We start from the raw sequence: 21242 nt of genomic DNA on the forward strand, positions 1-21242 counted from the left end.
TATCAACTTTAAATTTCAGTGTAAATATAAAGCTATCACCTACTTGTGTGCTACATGACCAAAAACAGCCAGTATTTAACTTTATGTGAAAATGAATAAACTAATTTGCACCCCTTGCATTGTAACATGGTTTGTCCCAGAGAAAAATTAGTTGTTTTTTTTTTTTTTGCCTTACTTTCCTAAATTAATCGGGCCTGTGAAGGTCACCAGATCTGAGCTGGTGCAAAAGTAAAGTACGTCTCCGGAGTGAAAATGGCTGTGTGCTCCTCCTCCTCGTTTTCAATAAATAATGTTCTCTAGTTTTTGCACTTTGAGTAGGGGTGCCTAAGTTACTCAGCCCAACTACTGTGGTCTGTTTCTTCACAAACTGTTTCATCTACTGCACTAACTTATGTGCACTTGCACAAATGGAAGCATGCGGCAGGCCAAAGTTGAATTTGCGCTGCACATCGGCCGTTTTTGTCTTGATAAATGACCTCCAGAGTGTTCGGTTGGTGATCAGTGAGTATCTGAAGCCCTGTAGGGGTACGGAAGATACAGACCAGCAGCGCCTCTGTTTATAAATGTTTATATGGATTTAGGAAAACTTTTAGGACAATGAAGCAACAGGGACGGTGTGTGTGCTATTCTACATTGTGTGTGTGTGTGTGTGTGAGATATATATATATATATATATATATATATATATATATATATATATATATATATATATATATATATATATATATATATATATATACACATATATATATACATATATACACACACACATATACATTTAATTCCACTTTACCTAAACCCAGGTAATGTCCCTTATGTTCAGGATTCAGTCTTGTGCAAACATTTCTTGTAAAACCGTGTTTTAATTATTAAATGACCTGATTCATTAATTATTTTTTTTGACCACATATTTACATGTTTATTTTTTCTTTGACCCCTGTTAGGTGGGGCACATTATCGAACCACAGCCTTGGGTTACTTTATCACTCCTTGTGTTGGAACTTTCATTTCTATTGCTTGTTACCTGCTGCTTTCTCGTCTGGTAAATATTCTTTGAAAAGTTATTTCTCCAGAAATGTAACTTTGACATATAATAGCACTCAGTCTGTACTATGAATGTGAAAATATTTGCATTGCCATTATATCCAGTATATAAATTTGCTTGGACTCCCTACTTCATGAGCCCTTTTTTTAATAAAGCTTTTTACTCTGTCTTGTATCCAGATTTGTATTAATTTGGAAAACACAATAAAGTATTTAGTTTTACTAAATTTCTTTATATTTTACTTCTTTAATACAGGATTTTGCACAGTATTATCTTTCTAAATCCAACACCAACAGCTCAAAGAATTATGAGCTGGAGACAAAGACTGAACTCTTACATCAAGGTACAGGGATATTCATTACTCCTTACAAACAGCGTTCCAACGGTAGAAAACTATTATATGCACATTTATACAATACTGTTAATTCACTATGTCTTTTTAGGAGAGGAAAATGGTGATCCTGTGGGACAGAAGAAAGCTGTGCTTCTACTAAATGAAGCAGAGACTGGTGATGTTGGGGAGGACACAAAGAGTGTTTCTATCTGCACTGTATTAAAGAAGGTAGGTGTGCACTGATTAAGTAGAGACTGACTATTATGTTGTTTCTTGCATTACTTAGTAATATGGCGAATCTACAGTACTTGGCTGTTTCAAAGATATAAAAGCTGGTAGCATAGGGATTGTATGGTTTGTTGACATGAGTAAACAGACCTCTTGTCTAGTGTTAAAATGCTCTCAGCCCTACTAACAAGGATATTCACTTCTTTTTTTATTTTAGGTGTTATTTGTTTCTATGTTTAAAAAAAACAAAGCAAACAAAAAAATTTTTTCTCTTTCATCCAGTCTGGGGGACACTACTTACCATGGGTTGTGGTGGGGAGCTCGGGGAGTTGGCACCTAACTAGTTAACTTTTAGTACTGCCGACAGACCCCTCCCCTCTACAATCCCCCTGCCCCTTCCTCTCCAGTTTTTTTCAGGTGCCCAGGAGTTGGGCAGTGTTTTTTAGTGCTAGTATAATTTTATTAAATTTTATTTCATTTATTTTATTCTTATTCTTTTTTTTAACAGGTGGCAGCGCTGGAGTGTGTCCTAATATAGAGAACACACTCACAGCTTGGCAGCGCAGGCATTTCCCCTGTCAGATGAGAACCAGCGGTTCTCACTGACAGGGACTGGAAGATTGGTGCCTGATTGAGGAGTCACAAGCGGTCTCGGGACCGCTGTCACTCCTCCAGCCTCCCCGATAACCGGCGCTGCCATTACAGGCATAGAGTGCCGGTTATCGGATACAGAGGAAGCCAGTGGCCATCTTGGATTTTTGCCAGCGGCGCTACGGAGAGAGGAGGAAGGGGGCTATACCACGATTCCCCCCTCATACATAGGAGGGGGGCGTCGGGTATCTTTCGCTGCGGAGACCTCTGTTCTAGAGGTCCCACTACTCTGCCACGCTCCATGCTTTTTCTTTTTTTTTTTTTGGAGCTGAATAGCTGCAGAGACAGCAATTACTGAAGGGGGGGTGCTAAAGAATAGAGTTCCCCCCTCCTTCCAGAGAGAGATGGTCTATCCCAGTCTTCTGGCACCAAGAGAAGCCCGGGAAGAGAGAACAGAGCTGAGGGAGCAGGCACAGGATACTGTTGTTGGACTTCTCCCCTTTGTGGCCTATGGGCTAAGTATCGGCTTTATTACACACATATATCGTTTTCTGAGTAAAACAAAATTGGGCTAGTAAGGTTTACAGTATAGTCTACTACTTGCCTAAATATTTATTGTGTTTTCCATTACAAGTTCAACTTTTAAATAACAAGTAATCAACTAATCTATATCATAACTCTGTTTCTCTGCAAACATTACTCGCTCTCTCTCTCTTTACTCAGCTAGATTTTCAATTTAGTCTGTGTGCTTGGTGTGCCTTCCTTTATAATAATGACAGATAAGGGAAAGGGCCCTATGGCAAAATATTTCACATGTCCAAAATGTCATGTAAAATTACCTTGTGGGCAAAAGGACCCTTTGGCGCTCTGCTCTGCCTGCGAAGCAGGTGCTCCCCCTGCGCATACCCAGCAGATTTCAGCCCCACTGACGGAGGAGCCGGCCAGGGTGGCCTCCCTGACACAGTCGGTTTCCTCGCTAGCTCAGATGGTTTTACAATCTAACCAATTGCTATCTAATATGGCGACTTCGGTGGCTAATAATAATAGTACTCAGCTGGGCCTCCCTGTTACCGCAGGGTCTATTGGAATGTCTTTACCAGGACCTTCCTCTTCTCTTTCAGACCAAGCCCCTGTCCCCACAGAACTGGCATGGTCTACAGCTTATGTTAGGGGTTTGAATAAACTTAACTAGTTGCTTGACTCCCCTAACATCCCACATAATAAAAGAAAGAGGCCTAGATCTGAAAATCCCCTTATGGTCCTTTCAGATTCTGAGGAGTGTTCTGAAGACGAGGGGGCAGATTATTCAGATCCTGACCAGGTTCAATCTCTGGAGCAGGATGAAAATTCCAAAAGCCAATTTATTAATGATTTGGTTTTTGCTGTTAGACAGGCGTTGGACCTCCCAGAACCGGAGGATCCTACCTCTAGAGACAGAAATCTCTTTAAGAAGGCCAAAAGGAAGGCTAGCCGTTTCCCCCCTTCTAAAGAACTTAAAGACATTGCAGAAGGAGCATGGAAACAACCTGAGAAGAGATTCTTGGTCCCCAGAAGATTCTCTTCCTTGTATCCCTTGCAGGAGGAGGATGTAGTTCGTTGGGAGAGTATTCCAAAAGTGGATGTTCCCATAGCCCGTTTGTCAAAACACACCTTACTTCCAGCTCCCGGCTCAGTGTCCCTTCCGGATGCCAATGACCGAAAAGTTGAATCCCAACTGAAATCTATTTTTGCGGCTGCAGGTTCTTCCTTTAGACCCACATTTGCTTCAGCTTGGGTTGCTAGAGCCATGGAAGTATGGGCAGACCAGCTGGCAGAGGCCTTACAGGACTCTGAATTACTCCCCCTGGCCTTACATTTGAAGGAGACATCGGGGTACCTTTATGAGGCGGCCCAAAATTCAGCTGCAGTCTCCTCCTATATACAGGCTGCATCCATTTCAGCTAGAAGAACACTATGGCTGAAATCCTGGGAAGGAGATGCGGAATCAAAAAAGTCAGTTGAAATCATTCCTTTTTCAGCAGCAGGTTTGTTCGATCCCGAATTAGATACCTTGATCTCCCAGGCAACGGGGGCAAAAGCACTTCCTTGCCCGTTTTCTCTGGCAGGAGCCGGAACCCTCGGGTCAGCTCCTTTCGTCAGCCCTTTCGGGGGACCTCCTTGTCTAGAGGACAGCCCTTTAGAAGTAGACAGCCTAATTCCCGTGGCTCCTCTTCTAGGGGGAGATCCTCTTTTTTTCAGGTAAGCGACAGACCTCCAAGACCCAGGAGAAACCTGCGTCTTGACGACCACTCTGCTCTCCTAGAGGGGGCGCCAGTGGGGGGTCGTCTGTCTTTGTTTCAGGAACAGTGGGCAGCCACCTCCCAAGACTCTTGGATTCGGGGCATCATATCAAGGGGGTACAGGATAGACCTACTGGGCCCCGCTCCTCAGCGGTTCTTTGTTACCCCACTACCCCGAGATCCAACAAGAAGACAAGCCATACAGGATTGTGTTGCCTCTCTTCTTTTCCAAAGAGTTATATGCAGGGTCCCAGACTACCAAAAGAGACAGGGGTTTTATTCAAACCTGTTCCTTGTCAAGAAGCCGGACGGCTCCTTTCGACCCATCTTAAACCTAAAAGGCCTCAATGTACACTTAAGGGTGGACAGATTTCGGATGGAATCCCTGAGGTTGGTAATAAACGGACTAGAGAAAGATCAGTTTATGGCGTCCATAGACATAAAAGACGCATACCTCCACGTTCCTATTTGGAGGGACCATCAGTCCCTCCTCAGATTCACAGTGGGATCCTCCCACTATCAGTTTCGGGCCCTCCCCTTCGGCCTCTCAACAGCGCTGAGGGTTTTCACGAAAGTCATGTCGGTGATGGCAGCGCGCCTTCACCTTCTAGGAGTCCAGGTCATACCTTATCTGGACGACCTGCTTATCAAGTCCTCCTCAGACAATTGCTTACGTCATCACTTGTCTCTCACCTTGGCGGTTCTCGAGGACCACGGATGGCTGATCAATTTAAAGAAACCTCAGATGGTCCCTTGTCAACGCATGGTTTTCCTAGGCCTCATCATGGACACCAGCCAGCAGAAAGTGTTCCTGCTGGTCGAGAAAATTGGTTCAATCCAAAGCTTAACATCCCAGGTCTTATCTTCCCCCAGCCCTTCAATGCACTCGTGCATGCGGTTGCTGGGAAAGATGGTGGCCTCCTTCGAGACCATTCCCTTTGGTCGAGCTCATTCTCGATATTTTCAGTGGGATCTGTTGAAGAAATGGTCAGGATCCCACCTACGCTTAGACCATCAGAAGATCTCTCTATCCCAAAGGACGAGAGAGTCGCTCCAGTGGTGGCTGATTCAGGATCACATGTCGGTGGGCAGGTCCTTCGCTCCATGGTCATGGATCATAGCCACGACAGACGCCAGCCTGAAGGGTTGGGGGGCGGTAATCTTACACCTCCGGCTCCAGGGCCTTTGGTCGGTTCAGAAATCAACCCTATCGATAAACGTTCTGGAATTGAAGGCTATTCTCCTGGCACTCCTCCAGGGCCATCCTGTCAGGGTTCAGTCCGACAATGCCACGGCTGTGGCATATGTCAACAGACAGGGAGAAACCAAGAGTGTAGCTGCAATGAAAATTGCAGCTCGAATCTTGATTTGGGCAGAACAATATGTTCCTGTAATATCGGCAGTATTCATTCCAGGAATAAAAAATTGGGAGGCGACTTTCTAAGTCGACATCAGATGATGCCAGGGGAGTGGTCACTCCATCCGGAAGTGTTCCGGTCTCTGACTCAGAAGTGGGGTCTTCCGGATATAGATCTCATGGCCTCCAGACACAACAGAAAGGTTTTAAGGTTCTGCGCAAGGGCAAGAGACCCCTTGGCAGAGGCAGTGGACGTAATGTCGATGTCATGGGACTTCAAGTTGGGATATCTTTTCCCTCCGATTCCCATGCTACCTCGGGTGTTCAAAAGAGTAAAACAAGGAGGTCTGCCAGTAATTCTGATTGCTCCCTCATGGCCTCGCCGAGTCTGGTACGCGGACATACTCTCAATGGCAGAAGGACCGGGGGTTCGTCTTCCATCCCGAGACGACCCCCTTATGCAAGGTCCCTTCCGTTACCAGAATTTACCTCAGCTCAATTTAACGGCATGGCTGTTGAAGCCAGCCTCTGGAGGGCTAGAGGATTTTCCTCCAGCGTGGTGAACACCATGATGCGAGCCAGAAAGCCAGTCTCGGCTCGTATCTATCACCGTATTTGGAAAGTGTATATCAGATGGTGTGAGAATAGGTCATGTCACACATCCTCATTTCGTCTCCATCGTTTATTGGCCTTTCTTCAGGATGGCCTTGAAGCTGGGCTGCGCTTAGGTTCACCAAAGGTTCAGGTTTCGGCACTTTCTGTCTTTTTTCACCTGAAATTAGCAGATTTGCCAGACATTAGGACTTTCCTCCAGGGAGTCTTACATATTCAGCCTCCCTATGTAGCGCCTACAGCACCGTGGGATCTTAACCTGGTGCTGAACATGCTTAAAGGGCCTCCCTTTGAGCCATTACTTGTGACTGATTTGAAATGGTTAACCTGGAAGGTTATCTTTCTTCTGGCTATTGCATCTGCACATAGGGTTTCAGAATTAGGTGCTCTGTCTTGCAGGGAACCATACCTAGTTTTCCACGAAGACAGAGCAGTGTTAAGAACCCTCCCTTCCTTGTTCCTAAGGTAGTTTCGGCTTTCCACATGAACCAAGAAATTGTAGTTCCTATCTTTTCTTCCTCTTCGGACTCAGAGGCTATGGAAAAGTTAGACGTGGTTAGGGCTCTCCGCATTTTTGTGAAGAGAACTTCTCAAGTGAGGCATACTGATTCCTTGTTTGTTCTGTATGATGCCAATAAGAGAGGCTGGCCAGCCTCTAAACAGTCCATTGCAAGATGGATTACGGCTACCATTAGGCAAGCTTACATAAGGTCTCACCGTCCGGTGCCAGAGAGACTTACGGCCCATTCCACCAGATCAGTGGGGGCATCATGGGGCTTCTGCAGATCAACTTTGCAGGGCAGCCACCTGGTCCTCTGTCCACACCTTTACCAAATTTTACCAGTTTAATGTATATGCCTCTGCGGATGCAAATTTCGCTCGTAGTGCTTTACGAGCGGGGTTTTCAGAGTAGTCCCACCCTTAGGGGCTGCTTTAGAACGTCCCCATGGTAAGCAGTGTCCCCCAGACTGGATGAAAGAGAAAAGAGGATTTATGTACTTACGTTAAATCCGTTTCTCTGATTCCGTCTGGGGGACACTGCGATCCCTCCCTTCTGCTTTTCTTCTGTGTGCTCTTGTTTGACTGGCCTTTTCCTTGGGCTTTTCAATTAACTGGACAGGAAGGGGCAGGGGGATTGTAGAGGGGAGGGGTCTGTCGGCAGTACTAAAAGTTAACTAGTTAGGTGCCAACTCCCTGAGCTCCCCACCACAACCCATGGTAAGCAGTGTCCTCCAGATGGAATCAGAGAAACGGATTTAACGTAAGTACATAAATCCTCTTTTTTTTACACAGACCCTTCCACTCCTGACTAGCAGAATTTACCTTCCTTGGGACCCCCATCATTTCTATCAACTCTAATGCATAGGCTGAAAATATTGTTAGTTAAACACAATGTTGGGGGGAAAAAATGACATTTCTCAGTCTGTAGTAGGGGACATAGAGGGTGGGCTATATTCTACCTAGAAGACAGGGCAATGTACGCTCTCCTTTCTTATAAACCTCTGCTCTTCTCCTGTTTGGTGTTTGTATTTTGTTGTAGGTATTTTTTTTGTATTTTTTTTTTTTTATTTTTTTTTTTTATAATGCCCTGAATAGAACAAATGGATTCACTGATGGCATGGAGATCATTGCAAGCATCTCTGAAGCATTGTATCTTTAGCAGCTGTTCACTCTAAAATGCAGCGCTACAAAATAATGGTGACACCAGTGGCCTTCGTGGCTGGTTGTCCTTCACAGTCTGCTACACTTCAGCTAAGGACACAGTAGCATCAACTGATTCATACTCTGACCACCTCCATCTCGGAGAAGTCCTCCCCAACCCTCTCTTTATCTGCTCACTCTTTCCTTGGTAACTTAGCCTACTGGTAATGTAGGGGCCAGACTTTTGCTTCTTTTTCCTGTTTGTTTTCTGTGCTGATATGTCAGAGTCTATGGAACCCATGTATTCAGAGAAACCCAACCCCTACCCTGGTGGTTCTCTGTTGTGCTGTACAAAATGATGGGCTGCTTGCAGGATAATCTGGCTCCCTTTGTTTGCCTTGTTCTGCCCCGGTTTGGTTAAATTCCTAGACAGTGGACAACAAAGTCCCTGTTGGAATTCCAGCTTAGGCCCAGAAAGGGCCTGGAGGTAGAAGACCATAAAAGACTTCATGGGTGGAAAGCTTACGTTTGTTCCCTAGAACAGTCATAAATTTGTTAATATTCTGTGTAATAGTTCATTTTGTTTCTCGAGTATTGCAGTCCTGCGACTGCCTTTGAAGTTCCAGGCCAACTCCTCTGGGTTCGCACAGTCAAACAAAAAACCCTTTTGGACTTCCAAATATGCAACTCCAAATCTTCCAAGTTTTCCTGATTAGCTGAGCCTCGAGTGCTCGCTTTCTCTTAAGCAACTTCTGGTCTCTCTTTGAAAGACTGAATGTATTTCCCTAGCTTGGAATCCCTGAACCCAGAAAAGCTCATTCAGAGGTTGTGGGATGCATTCATTAATCCTGTTTAAGAGGGATGATACAGTTCATACTATTTTGATCTAAAAGCTCTTAACAAATTTGTTCTACAGGAGTAGTTCAAGATGGGGCTTCTCTGCTCTGTGATCCAGACTAAAAGATGAAGGTAATTTCTGGTTTCTCTGGATATCAAGGACACTTCCCTATGTGAGAGGACCATCAGTGATTCATCTTGTGGTACTATCGTTTTCAGAACTTTGGAGTTCCATCCCTCAGACTCCCTCTTTGTTCTCTGAGTGCCACATAAAGGTGTATGGAGGCTATTTAGCTGGCCTTCTTGGTGGTGGGTGTCCTCTGTACATATGGTGGACTAAACAAGAGTGGTTGGCCTCACCTGGGAGTTACGACTTTGGGCTTCAGTGGACCAGATTTGGTCTTCCTGGATACTCCTATATTTTGGTCGCTAAAGCGGTAGACATTTTGTTGCAGCTCTATCAGCATGACTATTCCAGACTGGGTCCAATGAGGGACAGGTTTCTCTGCTTTCTCAGCATTTGGCCAGATTATTGCGTCCTAGACGTGGTAAGCTGAGGTTACCAAATTTCCTTTGAAATTTACCTGTTTCTTCCTATCCAGATTTTCTAGGGATCTGTCGCACAAGGAAGATTTACAAGGCCTAGTCAAAGTGTTGATTAGAACAGAAGTCATTTGTGTGGAACAACAGAGGTCTGAATTTTACTTGAACTTCCTCCTTGTTCCAAAGAAGGATGGTTCTTATCGAATTCTTGTCAACCTGAAGACTCAGAACACCTTTTTGTCTAAGGAGGCAGGCAGCTCGGTATTTGGACGGTCTGTCACTGGAGACTGTTCAGTCCCTCGAGTGGTATATGGACTCAAGATGTGTTTCAGGGCGAATCAATAGCAATTGCAGATTGGCAGCTTGTAGTCATTGAAGCCACCCCCTCCTGATACTCCAAGCTATTTTTTGCAACCTGTTGAGATGGATTTCTCAATATAATATCCATAGTCTTAGCATTAAAGGTAACTTTCTACTAAGTAGTGCATTCCTGCTCCTGGTGATATGATTACTTTCGTTCATGGTTTTTATTTTGTACTGTTACTTAAGCACAAACATTTTTACCTAAATTCTTTCATGAATGAGACCTGTAGAGTATTCTTGCTACAACGCTTTACCTTCTAAAACACTACTGTTCCCCTAAAGCACTGCTCTCCAAATATTCACATGGAGAGGACTGCATATGTAGGGAGTAGAGTTTATTGCACTAATTATGTTCTGTAGAAAATAATGTCTCTTTGTATTTAACTTTACTATCCAGAACTCTTTACAGCTAAAATAATGACTGATCTAGCACAGGTTCTCCAGGTAATTTGTGTTTGCTGCAAGCAATTGCAAATTTAAAGACAATTCTGTAGACCTTGTTAGTGCAGGAGAGGGTCACAATGGATTCCAGAGGGACAGCCCTACCCTAAAGCATTTCTAGACATGTGTATTAATTTGTGGCTTGGACACATCTCTGCAAGTAGGCTGTTTTTCATAATCACATGGTAAAATGGTTAATCGTTGTTAATAAAATTGGCTCAAATTTTCCATTTTCTTGTCCAGATATGGGTGATGGCACTAACAATTGTGCTCACATTTAGTGCAACGCTTGCAGTGTTTCCTGCAATCACAGCAAAAGTTACCAGCAGTGTGGAAAGTGAAGGCTGGCGTGAGTTTGAATTTGTTATCCTATATCTTGTCTCTCTTCTTACTCCATCCTCTTGATAAGTGTTATATCATTTATCGCTTACGTTTTATCTTTATCATTAGTTCACTGTATCTTTCTATTTTAGGTAAGTTTTTCACTCCTGTCTGCTGCTTCTTGATTTTTAATATTATGGATTGGATAGGTCGTAGCATTACTTCGAAAACATTGTGGGTAAGTGTTTAACGTTGCCACTTTTTTCTTCTGGTCTCCTGATTTTTATTCTCTTATTTTATGTTCTGTGTGTGTTGTTAAGAAAAGCCGTTTGCGCTCACCTGATGCATGCATTTGTATTCAAGGTACAGACATCACCCACTTTTTGAAAGTATTCCTTGAAGGAGTTTATAATTGAGCAGGCAATAATACGCCTAGACATAAGAGTGGCCTTATACAAGCTCTTTTACTGTCCTGCTTTGATTTGCATCACTCCGCTTTCTGTTTACCCCTTTCTTACCTCTAGGCCACGGAGTATTAGTAATATGGACTCTTATCCCATTCATACGCAGTTGTTCAAGTTTCTTATGTCACTGCAGTAAAAGAGCTCCTTTTGTGATGGGTCTACAAACACCCATGTGTAAGGCCAGAGAAGGGACAAGCTAGAATATAGTTCCTGAATAAAAGTTATTTGCTGGAAGGGAGATTAATATATTTTGGTTCCAGTAGGAAAAAATGTAACTGAGTTATTACAGTTTAGAGTAAACATGTACAGGGCTGGTATTGTACCAAATACTTGCTGGTGTAAACTGTTCTGAACTGTATGTTTGACTGCATTCTCTCCTCTCCATAGCCTGGTCCTGACTGTAAGTACCTACCTTTAATGGCCGCTGCCCGCTTTCTTTTCGTACCTCTCTTCATGTTGTGTAACATTGATGAACGCCACTACCTCACCTCCTTCTTCTACAATGATGTCTGGTTCATCCTCTTCATGATCCTCTTCTCTGTCAGTAATGGCTACTTCGTATCCCTACCCATGTGCTTGGCGCCCAAGTGAGTAGTAAAATAAACACAAGGGATACGATATTTCTCTGTATACTGCTTCCTTTGTGTAAATAGCCATGTGTATTAAATATTCTACTAATTACGTCTCTCCTTTCTAGGAAAGTATTGCCGCATGAGCGTGAAACAACAGGTGCCCTCATGACCTTCTTCCTAGCATTGGGTCTCTCCCTTGGAGCAGCGTTATCATTTGGCTTCAAAGTACTTTTATAAATCAAAGTCCGGAAGCTGGAGTTCCAACCTATATAGTCTAATTTACACTCTATTATCTTTTAATATTCTACTTCATATTCTGTCCCTTTGTGCTCTACAGTCAGGGGCCACCACCAGCTAATAGCACTGTGCTCATTTATTATGTTTACTGCTTTGACATAGACTTTTTCATTATTATTTTTTTATTTTACGGCTTTTTATTCACATTATTTATCATTGCTGCTATATTTTATGTGGGAAAACTCATTTTTAATATTATTTATGTAGAGAAAATAACCAATGGAATGTTTTATACATAAAATATTGGAAATAGGAAAACTTATGTAATATTTTGAACTAAATATTCTGTCTAGGGGACTTTACAAATAGTGTAGTAATACACCTTACAATTTGGCGCTAAATATTATTTACAGGAAACTTTACTAAAAGTATTATGTATAATTGAAAAGTGACTTGTGCTTTGCTTTTCCATGCCTTCTAAAATTTCTTAGAGCACGGACCCACAAAATGTGTCAAATTTTTTTCAGCACTAATGATGTGTAGGTAGCTACATACTCTTGGGTGCTTAAGATACCCATATACAGAGATATGGGCACTAGTTTGATCGTTTTAGACCAATTTAGTAGTCTCTGCATATATGGGTCCAATACAAACTCCTAGTCTAATCAGCATTTGTCTATGATCGATCAGATGTCAGTCTGAACTGTCAGAAAATGCAGCTGAATGATGTTTGGTATCTTCTATGTGTGCAGTGATCTTCTGTCCTCACTAATTGGTCCGCGTAGGATGGAGACATTAGGTCCAAGCGCTAAATGGCTGCATCAATCTCATTTTACTGCTCACATGTACGGCCAAATTGAACGTAGGTTTGTGTTGAGCTCTGACGCTAGGAGGAGAGAAAGTTCTATTTTTCTCTTTGTTTTATTGCTTGTTTAACAAGTCTTATATGCAAACTGTACTGTGCATGGCTACCTAAACGTGAAGTCTTTTTCACTAAGGGGAGAAACATTGAAAATGCTAATTGGCTGAAAATTATGTTTTACTGTAAATATTTAATTTTTATTACTGACCATTTTAGTTACTTCTCTCTCATTCCTTAAAAGCAATAAAAAAAATAATTAAAAACAAAAATCACCGATAGAGGAATATTTTTCAAATATTATTTATAGGATTTTAAAGGGAATACATGTAACATAATTTTGTTTTTGACCATAAACCCAAATGCATTGAATTTTGAAGGGGCAGTCATTTGATGTTTTCATCTCATTTTCACGTTTGTGGAATTTTAAAATAGTATGCCATGCTCCCGTAGGGTGAGCTTACATTTAAGGTGGTATACTGTTGCCCAATCATGAATGCTACAGTTGTGTGCAGTGCACTGACAGCTGAACACCACATTCAGTGTAATGCCACAAAGGGAGCGTTAATCCCTTTGGAATAATGCCCTTTTTTTTATGGGTAGAAAGCTGCAGCGTTCTAGGCACCAGTTTGACGTTGTATTTAAGGCAGAAACACACAAGTTGATTGCAAATGAACGGCTCTAAAATGCACATGTAAATATATGCATTTGTTAATGTATCTGTGCAGGCATGTTCTATTTTAATAGAAGCCTATCAAAATGTGTGTCTCAATCAGTCAAAATAATGCAGAAAATATAAACTTGCATTGTGCTGGGCTGCAAATACGTGTGTATGTGGGTGGGAATTATGGTCTTCAATTCTTGGCTCTAGTGATGACCCCCACTCAATCCTGTCCATAGACTTTAGTTAGAGGTGCTATTACCTTGTTTGACAGCAACTGTATTATAAAACTGATCAGTTATATGATGCTGTTTCAAATCTACTATACATCTGTAGGAAAGTGTGTAGATGTTAGTTTACAGCTTCTTTGAAAGAAACTGTTTCCTGAAATGTGTAAAATATATTAATACAAATAAAAAATAGACTCTTGCTGGGAACATCTTGACTATCTTGTCATAGTTTCTGGATTTACTTAGGGGACTGATATTCCAAGATGACTGCTTTATTTGTTATGGACAGTGCTATACTGGTTCTGTTCTGTGGACGTAGAAATTATAGATCTGATATTTGCATATGAAAGTTAAACTCCACAATGAAACTTTCAGTTTATACTGTTAGAGATAAATGACATGCCTATAAGCCAGTTACTGATTATAGCATATAAGTTAAGTTAGAGCTGTGTTACAAAGCTGAAGTAGACCTCTGAACTTATTGCAGAGTTTCATATTTATTTTGAAGTTGCTGTACTATTATTGCCATGAGATGCTATATTTGAAAAATTAATTTAGCATTTTGTCAACTTATTTTTGTATGAATAAGCTTTTTTTTATAACAATAAAATGTTCTTTTTATTGTGTAGCTCTGTCTCTGTCAACTGCTTATTGTTTTTTGCCTAATTTGAAATTATTTTTTTTTAGCCAGAGTTTTAATTTGTACATTTTCTGGATGCTAGGTATTTTATTTTATTTTTTTAACTGGAAATATCGCATCCATCACCAGTGGGTTCATGAGCACTGTATATACCTGCTGTTTTGCAGGGATATGCTGTTCATTTACACAAGAGGCAGTGTTTGGGGAACTAATGCTGGGACTTCTGCAATGTGTTGTTGGGGAGGGATGAGTATAAGCATTTTGCCAATTTTGTGCAATTCGGAATCTTGCTAATTACCCATGTGGGTTATCTAGGGTCATACAATCTGATATATGGTATATATGATATGCAATACACATTTCCAATGTGGTCATACATTGGGTTACAGTCCAAAAGAATCTTACACACTTATATAGTTTATAGTTACAGATCAACAGGGGGAAGATTGAGGCAATCGACCCCGTCCCCCAGCAGGCTGCCTGCAACCACACACTATATACATGTCCCCGTCTGCTGAGAGGCAGACATAGAATCCGCCCAGGCCGCTCTGTTTGTGTTTTAAACACAATCTGAGCACCCAGGCAACATCCTCTGCAGATAGGGATATATGTGTGTGTGTGTGTGTATGTATATGTAATACACACACACACACACACACACACACACACACACCAGACAGGTGGCTTGTATCCAGGAGTGTGGTCATAGGTTATATATGGTAAGTGTTTGTTTGTAAAAAAAAATGCAAGATTTTTATGTACGTTGCGTAAAAAAACTAAGACAAAAATTGGATCTGGTGATATTACAGCAGATTTTAGAGGCTAGTCATAATCCACATAACCTCAAGTATGCACAAAATCTGCATGAATATTTGTCAAATGTACATGGGGAAAAATTCATGGTTTGAGTTTAGTGCATTTTCCATGCATGCAGAATATAAAAGTGAACCAGTGGCGGATCCAGGGGGGGGGGGGGGGCTTGCTGCCGACAGTGACAGTGTGCTGCCCGGCTGCTCTGATTGTGTTTTAAACACAATCAGAGCAGCGGGACAGCACACTGTCACTGCTGAATGGACCTGCACATACTGTGCAGCCGCCGGCAGCCTTAGAGGTCGGAAAGGGGGCGGGGCCTACATCGCTCCGGGTATAGTCATTTCCTAGATCCGCCCCTGAAGTGAACAGGTTCTAAAATGGCACTGTTGTACAAAGAAAACCAATATATTCTATGCCCTCTATACATGCTACTACTCAATGTTACAAAAATAAAATCTCATACCTTTTTTAAAAAAAAATTGGCTATAAGACTCAATACAGCCAATTATAATTTAGATCTGGTACTCCAACTTCCCATTAATGCATCCATACACACATGCAGTACTAACCACAAGAAAAGAGAGCCAAAATGTGCATGATCCTTCATCTCATTTAAGGATTTTCTTATTTCCTGCCACGTGCACAGGAGACTGCAATTCTGGCTGATGTCAAAATGAGTTTTTTGTCTGCTAGATGTCTTATTGATTCAGAATCACTGTGTATGCATGTCTACTATGTTATTCCTTTTCTTTAGACGTTTTGGTCACATGTAGGCCTATTAAAAAATCATGATTGCTAAGAAAAATGGCCTTGTGGAAGCCCACTAAACTTCATTAAAGTTATTTATTAAGCTAAAGTTAGAGCATGAATTGAAACCATCCTAGTATCCTGACTAGTATATGAATGTAGTGAACAGACACTAGATGTGGGGGTGACAAGAAAATCCGAACTGTCGCCTCGCATGATGATTTAAACTCAAACCGTCAGCATTTAGTCTGCCTTATTTTATCATCCTAAGATTAAATAGGGAAGTAAGGTGCCTGAAAACTGAGCTACACATGAGTATGGAAATATGACTAACAATGACTGGATTACAGGCTTTGGCCAACAGAATTTTACACCAGTCCTGAATGAATTGGACAGAGTTTTGTGTTTAATTTGAGCAAATCACTATGCAAAGGCTGTTTTAGATATACAGAACATTAAACATTTATATAACCTGCCGCTAGACTGCATGTAATTTAAACATTTCTACAATAATGTAAGTGACATGGTAAGAGCAGCCTACCCAATCATCATTTATTTATGAGGCACCACAGATTCCTCAGCGCCATACAGTCGGCAATACACAAACAGAATACCGGAGCAAAAGTACAAACAATGGCAGAAGACACCACTTGGAACAGTGAAGGACAAGTTCCCTTAGGTGGAGGCCCTCCAGCCTTCAAAAGGGCCGCACAAAGGAGGAAGTGCACCACGCTCTCCCTCCGGGTATGCTACGTGACCTCAGTGTGCAGAGAAGGTCATGTGAGACGGAAGTTGGCTCCCTACACTCTGCCTCACTCAGATTGGAGGTTGCCTGCTGGTAAAGGCTAGGTGGGCCTGTTGCCCACCACAGACTTGGAACAAAAAAAATCTTTACAATTTCTGTATTGCCATGCCCGCTTGTTTTCTTTATATCATTCTTAAAACTTACAAATAGTTTAAAAAAAAAAAAAAACCTTTACAAAAGGGCTGGAGCCAGGAGGGCCCCTGCTCGTGAGGATATAACTGCTTTGACGATGCTATGAGTTTTATAGAGGCAGGTAATATCAAAGAGCTTTAACAGAAATGCATCAGATGATGCCTTTTTATTCAAAGTTGATCAGAGGAATGCAGACGGGCATTCTCTTCTACATCTAGGCTCTATTACATTCAGTCAGTTAAATGCTATAAGAAATACAGTTATGAGATCATTGATGCCTTTTAAGAAAATCTTAAGTGTTTTCAAATGAACGATGGACAAATAGCGGACCAGCTGGCACTGCATCTATTTTCAATAATCCTTTTAGAAAAGAAGTCGGTGTACACCATGTCCCGTTTCCCCTTCTGTGAGACACAAAGTCAAATAAGTGCAGGAAGAACAAATGGGAGGAGTGTTTACAAGCTGCTGACTGATTACCTATTTAGCAGCCATATGGGCAGAAGATACCTGTTCTTGGGATTTAAAACAAAACGAATATATAATAAAGAGAGGACTGGTAGCCATTTAAACCGCTACATTCTTGTGGTATGTGTATGTATTTGGAACCGCAATTTAAACCAATATATGCAATTACTATTTGATCCTATGACAACTGTACCTGTGAACAAAAGATTAACACATGACGTTCATATTAGAAATAATTGAGCCTCTAAATGATATTCAACAAAAGTTTTCCTCCTTCTGTGCTCTGCTCTTTGAATTCTTCGAGGTGAGACACTTCCTCCTGTCTCTTCCCCCTACAGACTCTCTGAGGTACCATACTCCTTTTCAAAAGCTATGTCTGCGGTCTGCGCTTTGCAAGAGTATGATATCTTCACTATTGTCGAAGTCAGCTAATTGGATAAAGTCATTTCAATTAAAGTCTAGCAAACTTGGTTGTCTTTGTCTGAAAAGATGCGTACGGTACGCTATGACGTACAAGGGCACGCTACGGCGTGAAAGGGCGTACGCATCCACTACACGTGGCAGCAACGGTAATTGGTCTTTTACCATACATTCGCACAAACACGCATACTTATAAAATTGTACACATTAATGGTAGTTGCAACACATAGTCAGTTATGTTGAAATATAGTAGTATTTATATGTTATATCAGAGTTACATGCATATTAGTGAAATACACGGAACGGGTTGAAGGAATAACATCATGAGTGGTATCATAATGAACCTTGTTACATATCCTACTGTTTGGTTCACTCTGCGAGGGAATCGCAGAGTGCATACGCAAGTTATGAATGATAGGGAATTATGATCTACTTAAGACTAAGGAATCTTGGGGGGAAGAGCAGAGCATACCCCCTGCAGAGATGACCCCCTCCTTTGGATTCCTTAGGATGAACCAGCCAATCATTAACAACCCCTTGGACATTCCTGAGACCTGGACCAATAGATGCAAGCTATACCATCTTCATTGTATTACTGTATTTGATTGTGTATATAAGCAGCAGCTTGTGATCCAGCATGCAGACATCTTGTCCCCAGACTTCAGGATTGAATGACTGCACTGGATCCAGAGCGCCTGCGATAAGTAACGGCTGTATTTACTATTACTTCGCTTGTGCATATTTATTCTACTATTTGCGAATAAATCTTTGTGCTTTGGAAACACAACTCGAGGTTCGACAATCGTTATTGGTTAGCGACAATACGCACATAACACTATACAACTTGCTATTATTTTAGGGTACATCATGAACACCCACCCTGTCCCAGATACAGCAATCTGAACAGCTGTCAGTGACTGGCGTCACCTTAGTCACTTAGCAATGAATACACCTTTTCTGTATTTATTATGGTGTCCTTACGTTCACCAGAACCTCTTGTTAATGTGTCGCACTTAAATCATATACACATGTAGCATGAGCCTCCCCTGGGCTTCGGAAGTTTACAAAGAATCATGGAGAATACACTAGATTAAATTTATTTAATCTGAAAAATGTTTCCAAGGCTTATTTACAAAACTTAATAACAAGACATATAATATGTTACACAAATGAGTTTCAGAAAATAAAATTGGAAATAAAATCAGAGTTACTACTTACTAGTTACCTGGGGGTAACTGTATCAAGCTGAGAAATTTCCGCCGGGTTTGAAAAACCAATCTGATTCTAGATATCGTTTATTTAGTACATTCTACAAAATGACAGCTAGAATCTGATTGGTTGCTATAGGCAACATCTCTACTTTTCAAACCCACTGGAAAACTCTCAGCTTCATACATTTACCCCCTGGTGTTTGAGGGAACAAAATTGAGGAAAATGGGACATTTTAAGTATTGACAGACCCCTCATGAAAATGCACACATTATTGTCAGAAGATTTTAAACCTTTTTGCCACATAGCTATCACTCCCCACCTTTGGAGTTTAGCTGTCAATAAGGACAGATTGATCTTCCAAATGTCACAGGGCTTTTCGAAGGGAGCTAGGGATGTCCTGAGATCGGAATGTTCACAGGACCTGATTTCCCACCTTGTTCTGCTTGGCTAGATGGCTTACAACTTTGGGGCTTCAAACTCCTCCAAGATCCTATCTCTACCTGATCTGGCTATTTCAACAGATTAATGACACTTGCATAAGTTCAAACTCATGTCATCTAGCAAAGCACACGTTGAGATTACATTACAAGATTACATACAATATACATTGTCATACTTGAATTCAACAGAAAATAACAATCAGTCATTAGATATACTACATAATCATCATAGGGTCTCAGGGCTGCCATGAGACGGAATGGGAAAGGGACCTGGGACCCCCTACAGATGAGTTTTGCTGGGAGGAGGTGAGTTGAAGGATTGCTACAATCTCAACACACATTAAGGAAACGGCATACAAGCTTTACTATAGGTGGTATTATACCCCAGCTAAACTCTAAAATGTTCCATAACTCCAATCCGAGCTTTTGGCAGAACTGTGGTCACTGAGGTACACTTATTCACATTTGGTGGACTTGATCCTGCATTGTCCATATCTGGAACAAGGTCTTGTCCATTCTTAACTCTATCTGAACAACCAATTTCCAAAGACCCATGGACCTTTCTCCTCTCCCGCTTCCTACAAGATGAGAACACGTCAAACAAATTGATTTATTGCGTCCTTGTTGCTGGGAAATCCTTAATTGCCCAAAATTGGAAAACTCCTGACCCTCTTACTATCAGAGTCTTCAAAAACTGTTTTGCATGTTGCATGCATGGAAAGTATCACATATTACCTACACGATAAACAACACAAATTTGATGCTGTAAGACCCCCTGTTATATGAAGGAGAGTCGCAACTGTCTGCCCTCCTTCAGAACACCCTCCCGGTCTCCCCCCGTCCCTTTTTTCCTGCCCGCCCCCAGTTCTTTTGGGGGAAAAAGAAGGAACTTAGATTGTCTGTCCAACATTGTTCATTGTAACTGTTTCCGTCTGTTTCTTTTATGAATAAAAAGTAAAATAAAAAATAAATTAAAGAAAGCACCCCCGTTGTCCTGAGTGCAGCATTCCTAAATTAGTGCTCTGACAGCTACCCAGAAGTCCTGATACACTGTAAGCATCGAGGAAGGATTTAGGCAGACCAACCAGCAAAGAGATGCTGCAGCTGCAAATTCCCATATACCAGTAAAGGAGCCTGCTGCCGGCAGCAATTGCCTTTTTTAAACTGGGGGCACTGCATTGGAGTGCAGTTGATACAGTCAGTGTGTGGCTGTTTGGGTAAGTGGTACCAGTGGGAGTAGTCAGTGAAGACTGGTTCCTGAAAGCTAGAGAATCTCTCCAAAATAATTGGTGGAGGAGGGTGGCATGGTATTTCCAGCTGGTCACATGGGGAGATGTAGTATGTATGACAAATATATTGTGTGTTGCAATAGAAATTATAATGCAAAAGTGTTCTGGGAAGGTTATTAAAAGTGCCCATTGGTTGAGTACCCCAATTGTAGTATTAATTCACCTTAACATTTAGGCAGGTGCCAGATATAATCATATCTCAAATAAATTTAAACTGGTATAAAGAGACATGTGACTGTTTCATAGTTTGTAACTAGTTTACATTTAAATTCAAATGATTTGCCTCACCTGTCAGCAATAGCACCATATATATATATTTATACTATTTTAGTACGGATAGGAATATTGCATGTTATTATATTCATCACTAATTAGAATGAGAGCTAAGCAACAATTTAACTAAAATAATAATTACAAAATAGCAGTTAAAAAAAACTAAAAGTGATCGACGAGGATGGGATTCGAACCCACGCGTGCAGAGCACAATGGATTAGCAGTCCATCGCCTTAACCACTCGGCCACCTCGTCTTATGTACAGCAGTTGCAAGTGCTTTTTTATAGATCATAAGCCAACGAGTTCAACAAGAATAGTCTTCATTTTCATTTGTATAATTGCTTAGTTTTTATTGACTCATAATTTTCCAATCCGGCATGTATACGTTTC

The 21242-nt window shown here is 41.4% G+C and overlaps 1 protein-coding gene and 1 non-coding gene across 4 annotated transcripts in view; one reads left to right on the plus strand and one right to left on the minus strand.

Moving 5' to 3' along the window:
- SLC29A2 (solute carrier family 29 member 2) overlaps positions 1-14243 on the plus strand; it is a 41325-nt gene extending 27082 nt beyond the window's left edge. For all 3 annotated transcript variants that reach the window (XM_075188663.1, XM_075188662.1, XM_075188664.1), the window contains 7 exons: positions 945-1042; positions 1301-1388; positions 1489-1607; positions 10515-10620; positions 10745-10830; positions 11444-11643; positions 11754-14243. In XM_075188663.1, coding sequence (XP_075044764.1) covers positions 945-1042; positions 1301-1388; positions 1489-1607; positions 10515-10620; positions 10745-10830; positions 11444-11643; positions 11754-11865 — 809 coding nt within the window. In that variant the 3' untranslated portion in view covers positions 11866-14243. The remainder of the gene's footprint in view (positions 1-944; positions 1043-1300; positions 1389-1488; positions 1608-10514; positions 10621-10744; positions 10831-11443; positions 11644-11753) is intronic.
- A 6781-nt stretch (positions 14244-21024) lies between these two features.
- On the minus strand, positions 21025-21106 carry TRNAS-GCU (transfer RNA serine (anticodon GCU)). The gene has a single exon. It is a non-coding gene; the product is annotated as a tRNA-Ser (tRNA).
- Between the last annotated feature and the right edge of the window lie 136 nt (positions 21107-21242).

Source organism: Mixophyes fleayi, chromosome 10 (assembly GCF_038048845.1).
Source record: "Mixophyes fleayi isolate aMixFle1 chromosome 10, aMixFle1.hap1, whole genome shotgun sequence".
Classification (NCBI taxonomy): Eukaryota; Metazoa; Chordata; class Amphibia; order Anura; family Limnodynastidae; genus Mixophyes; species Mixophyes fleayi.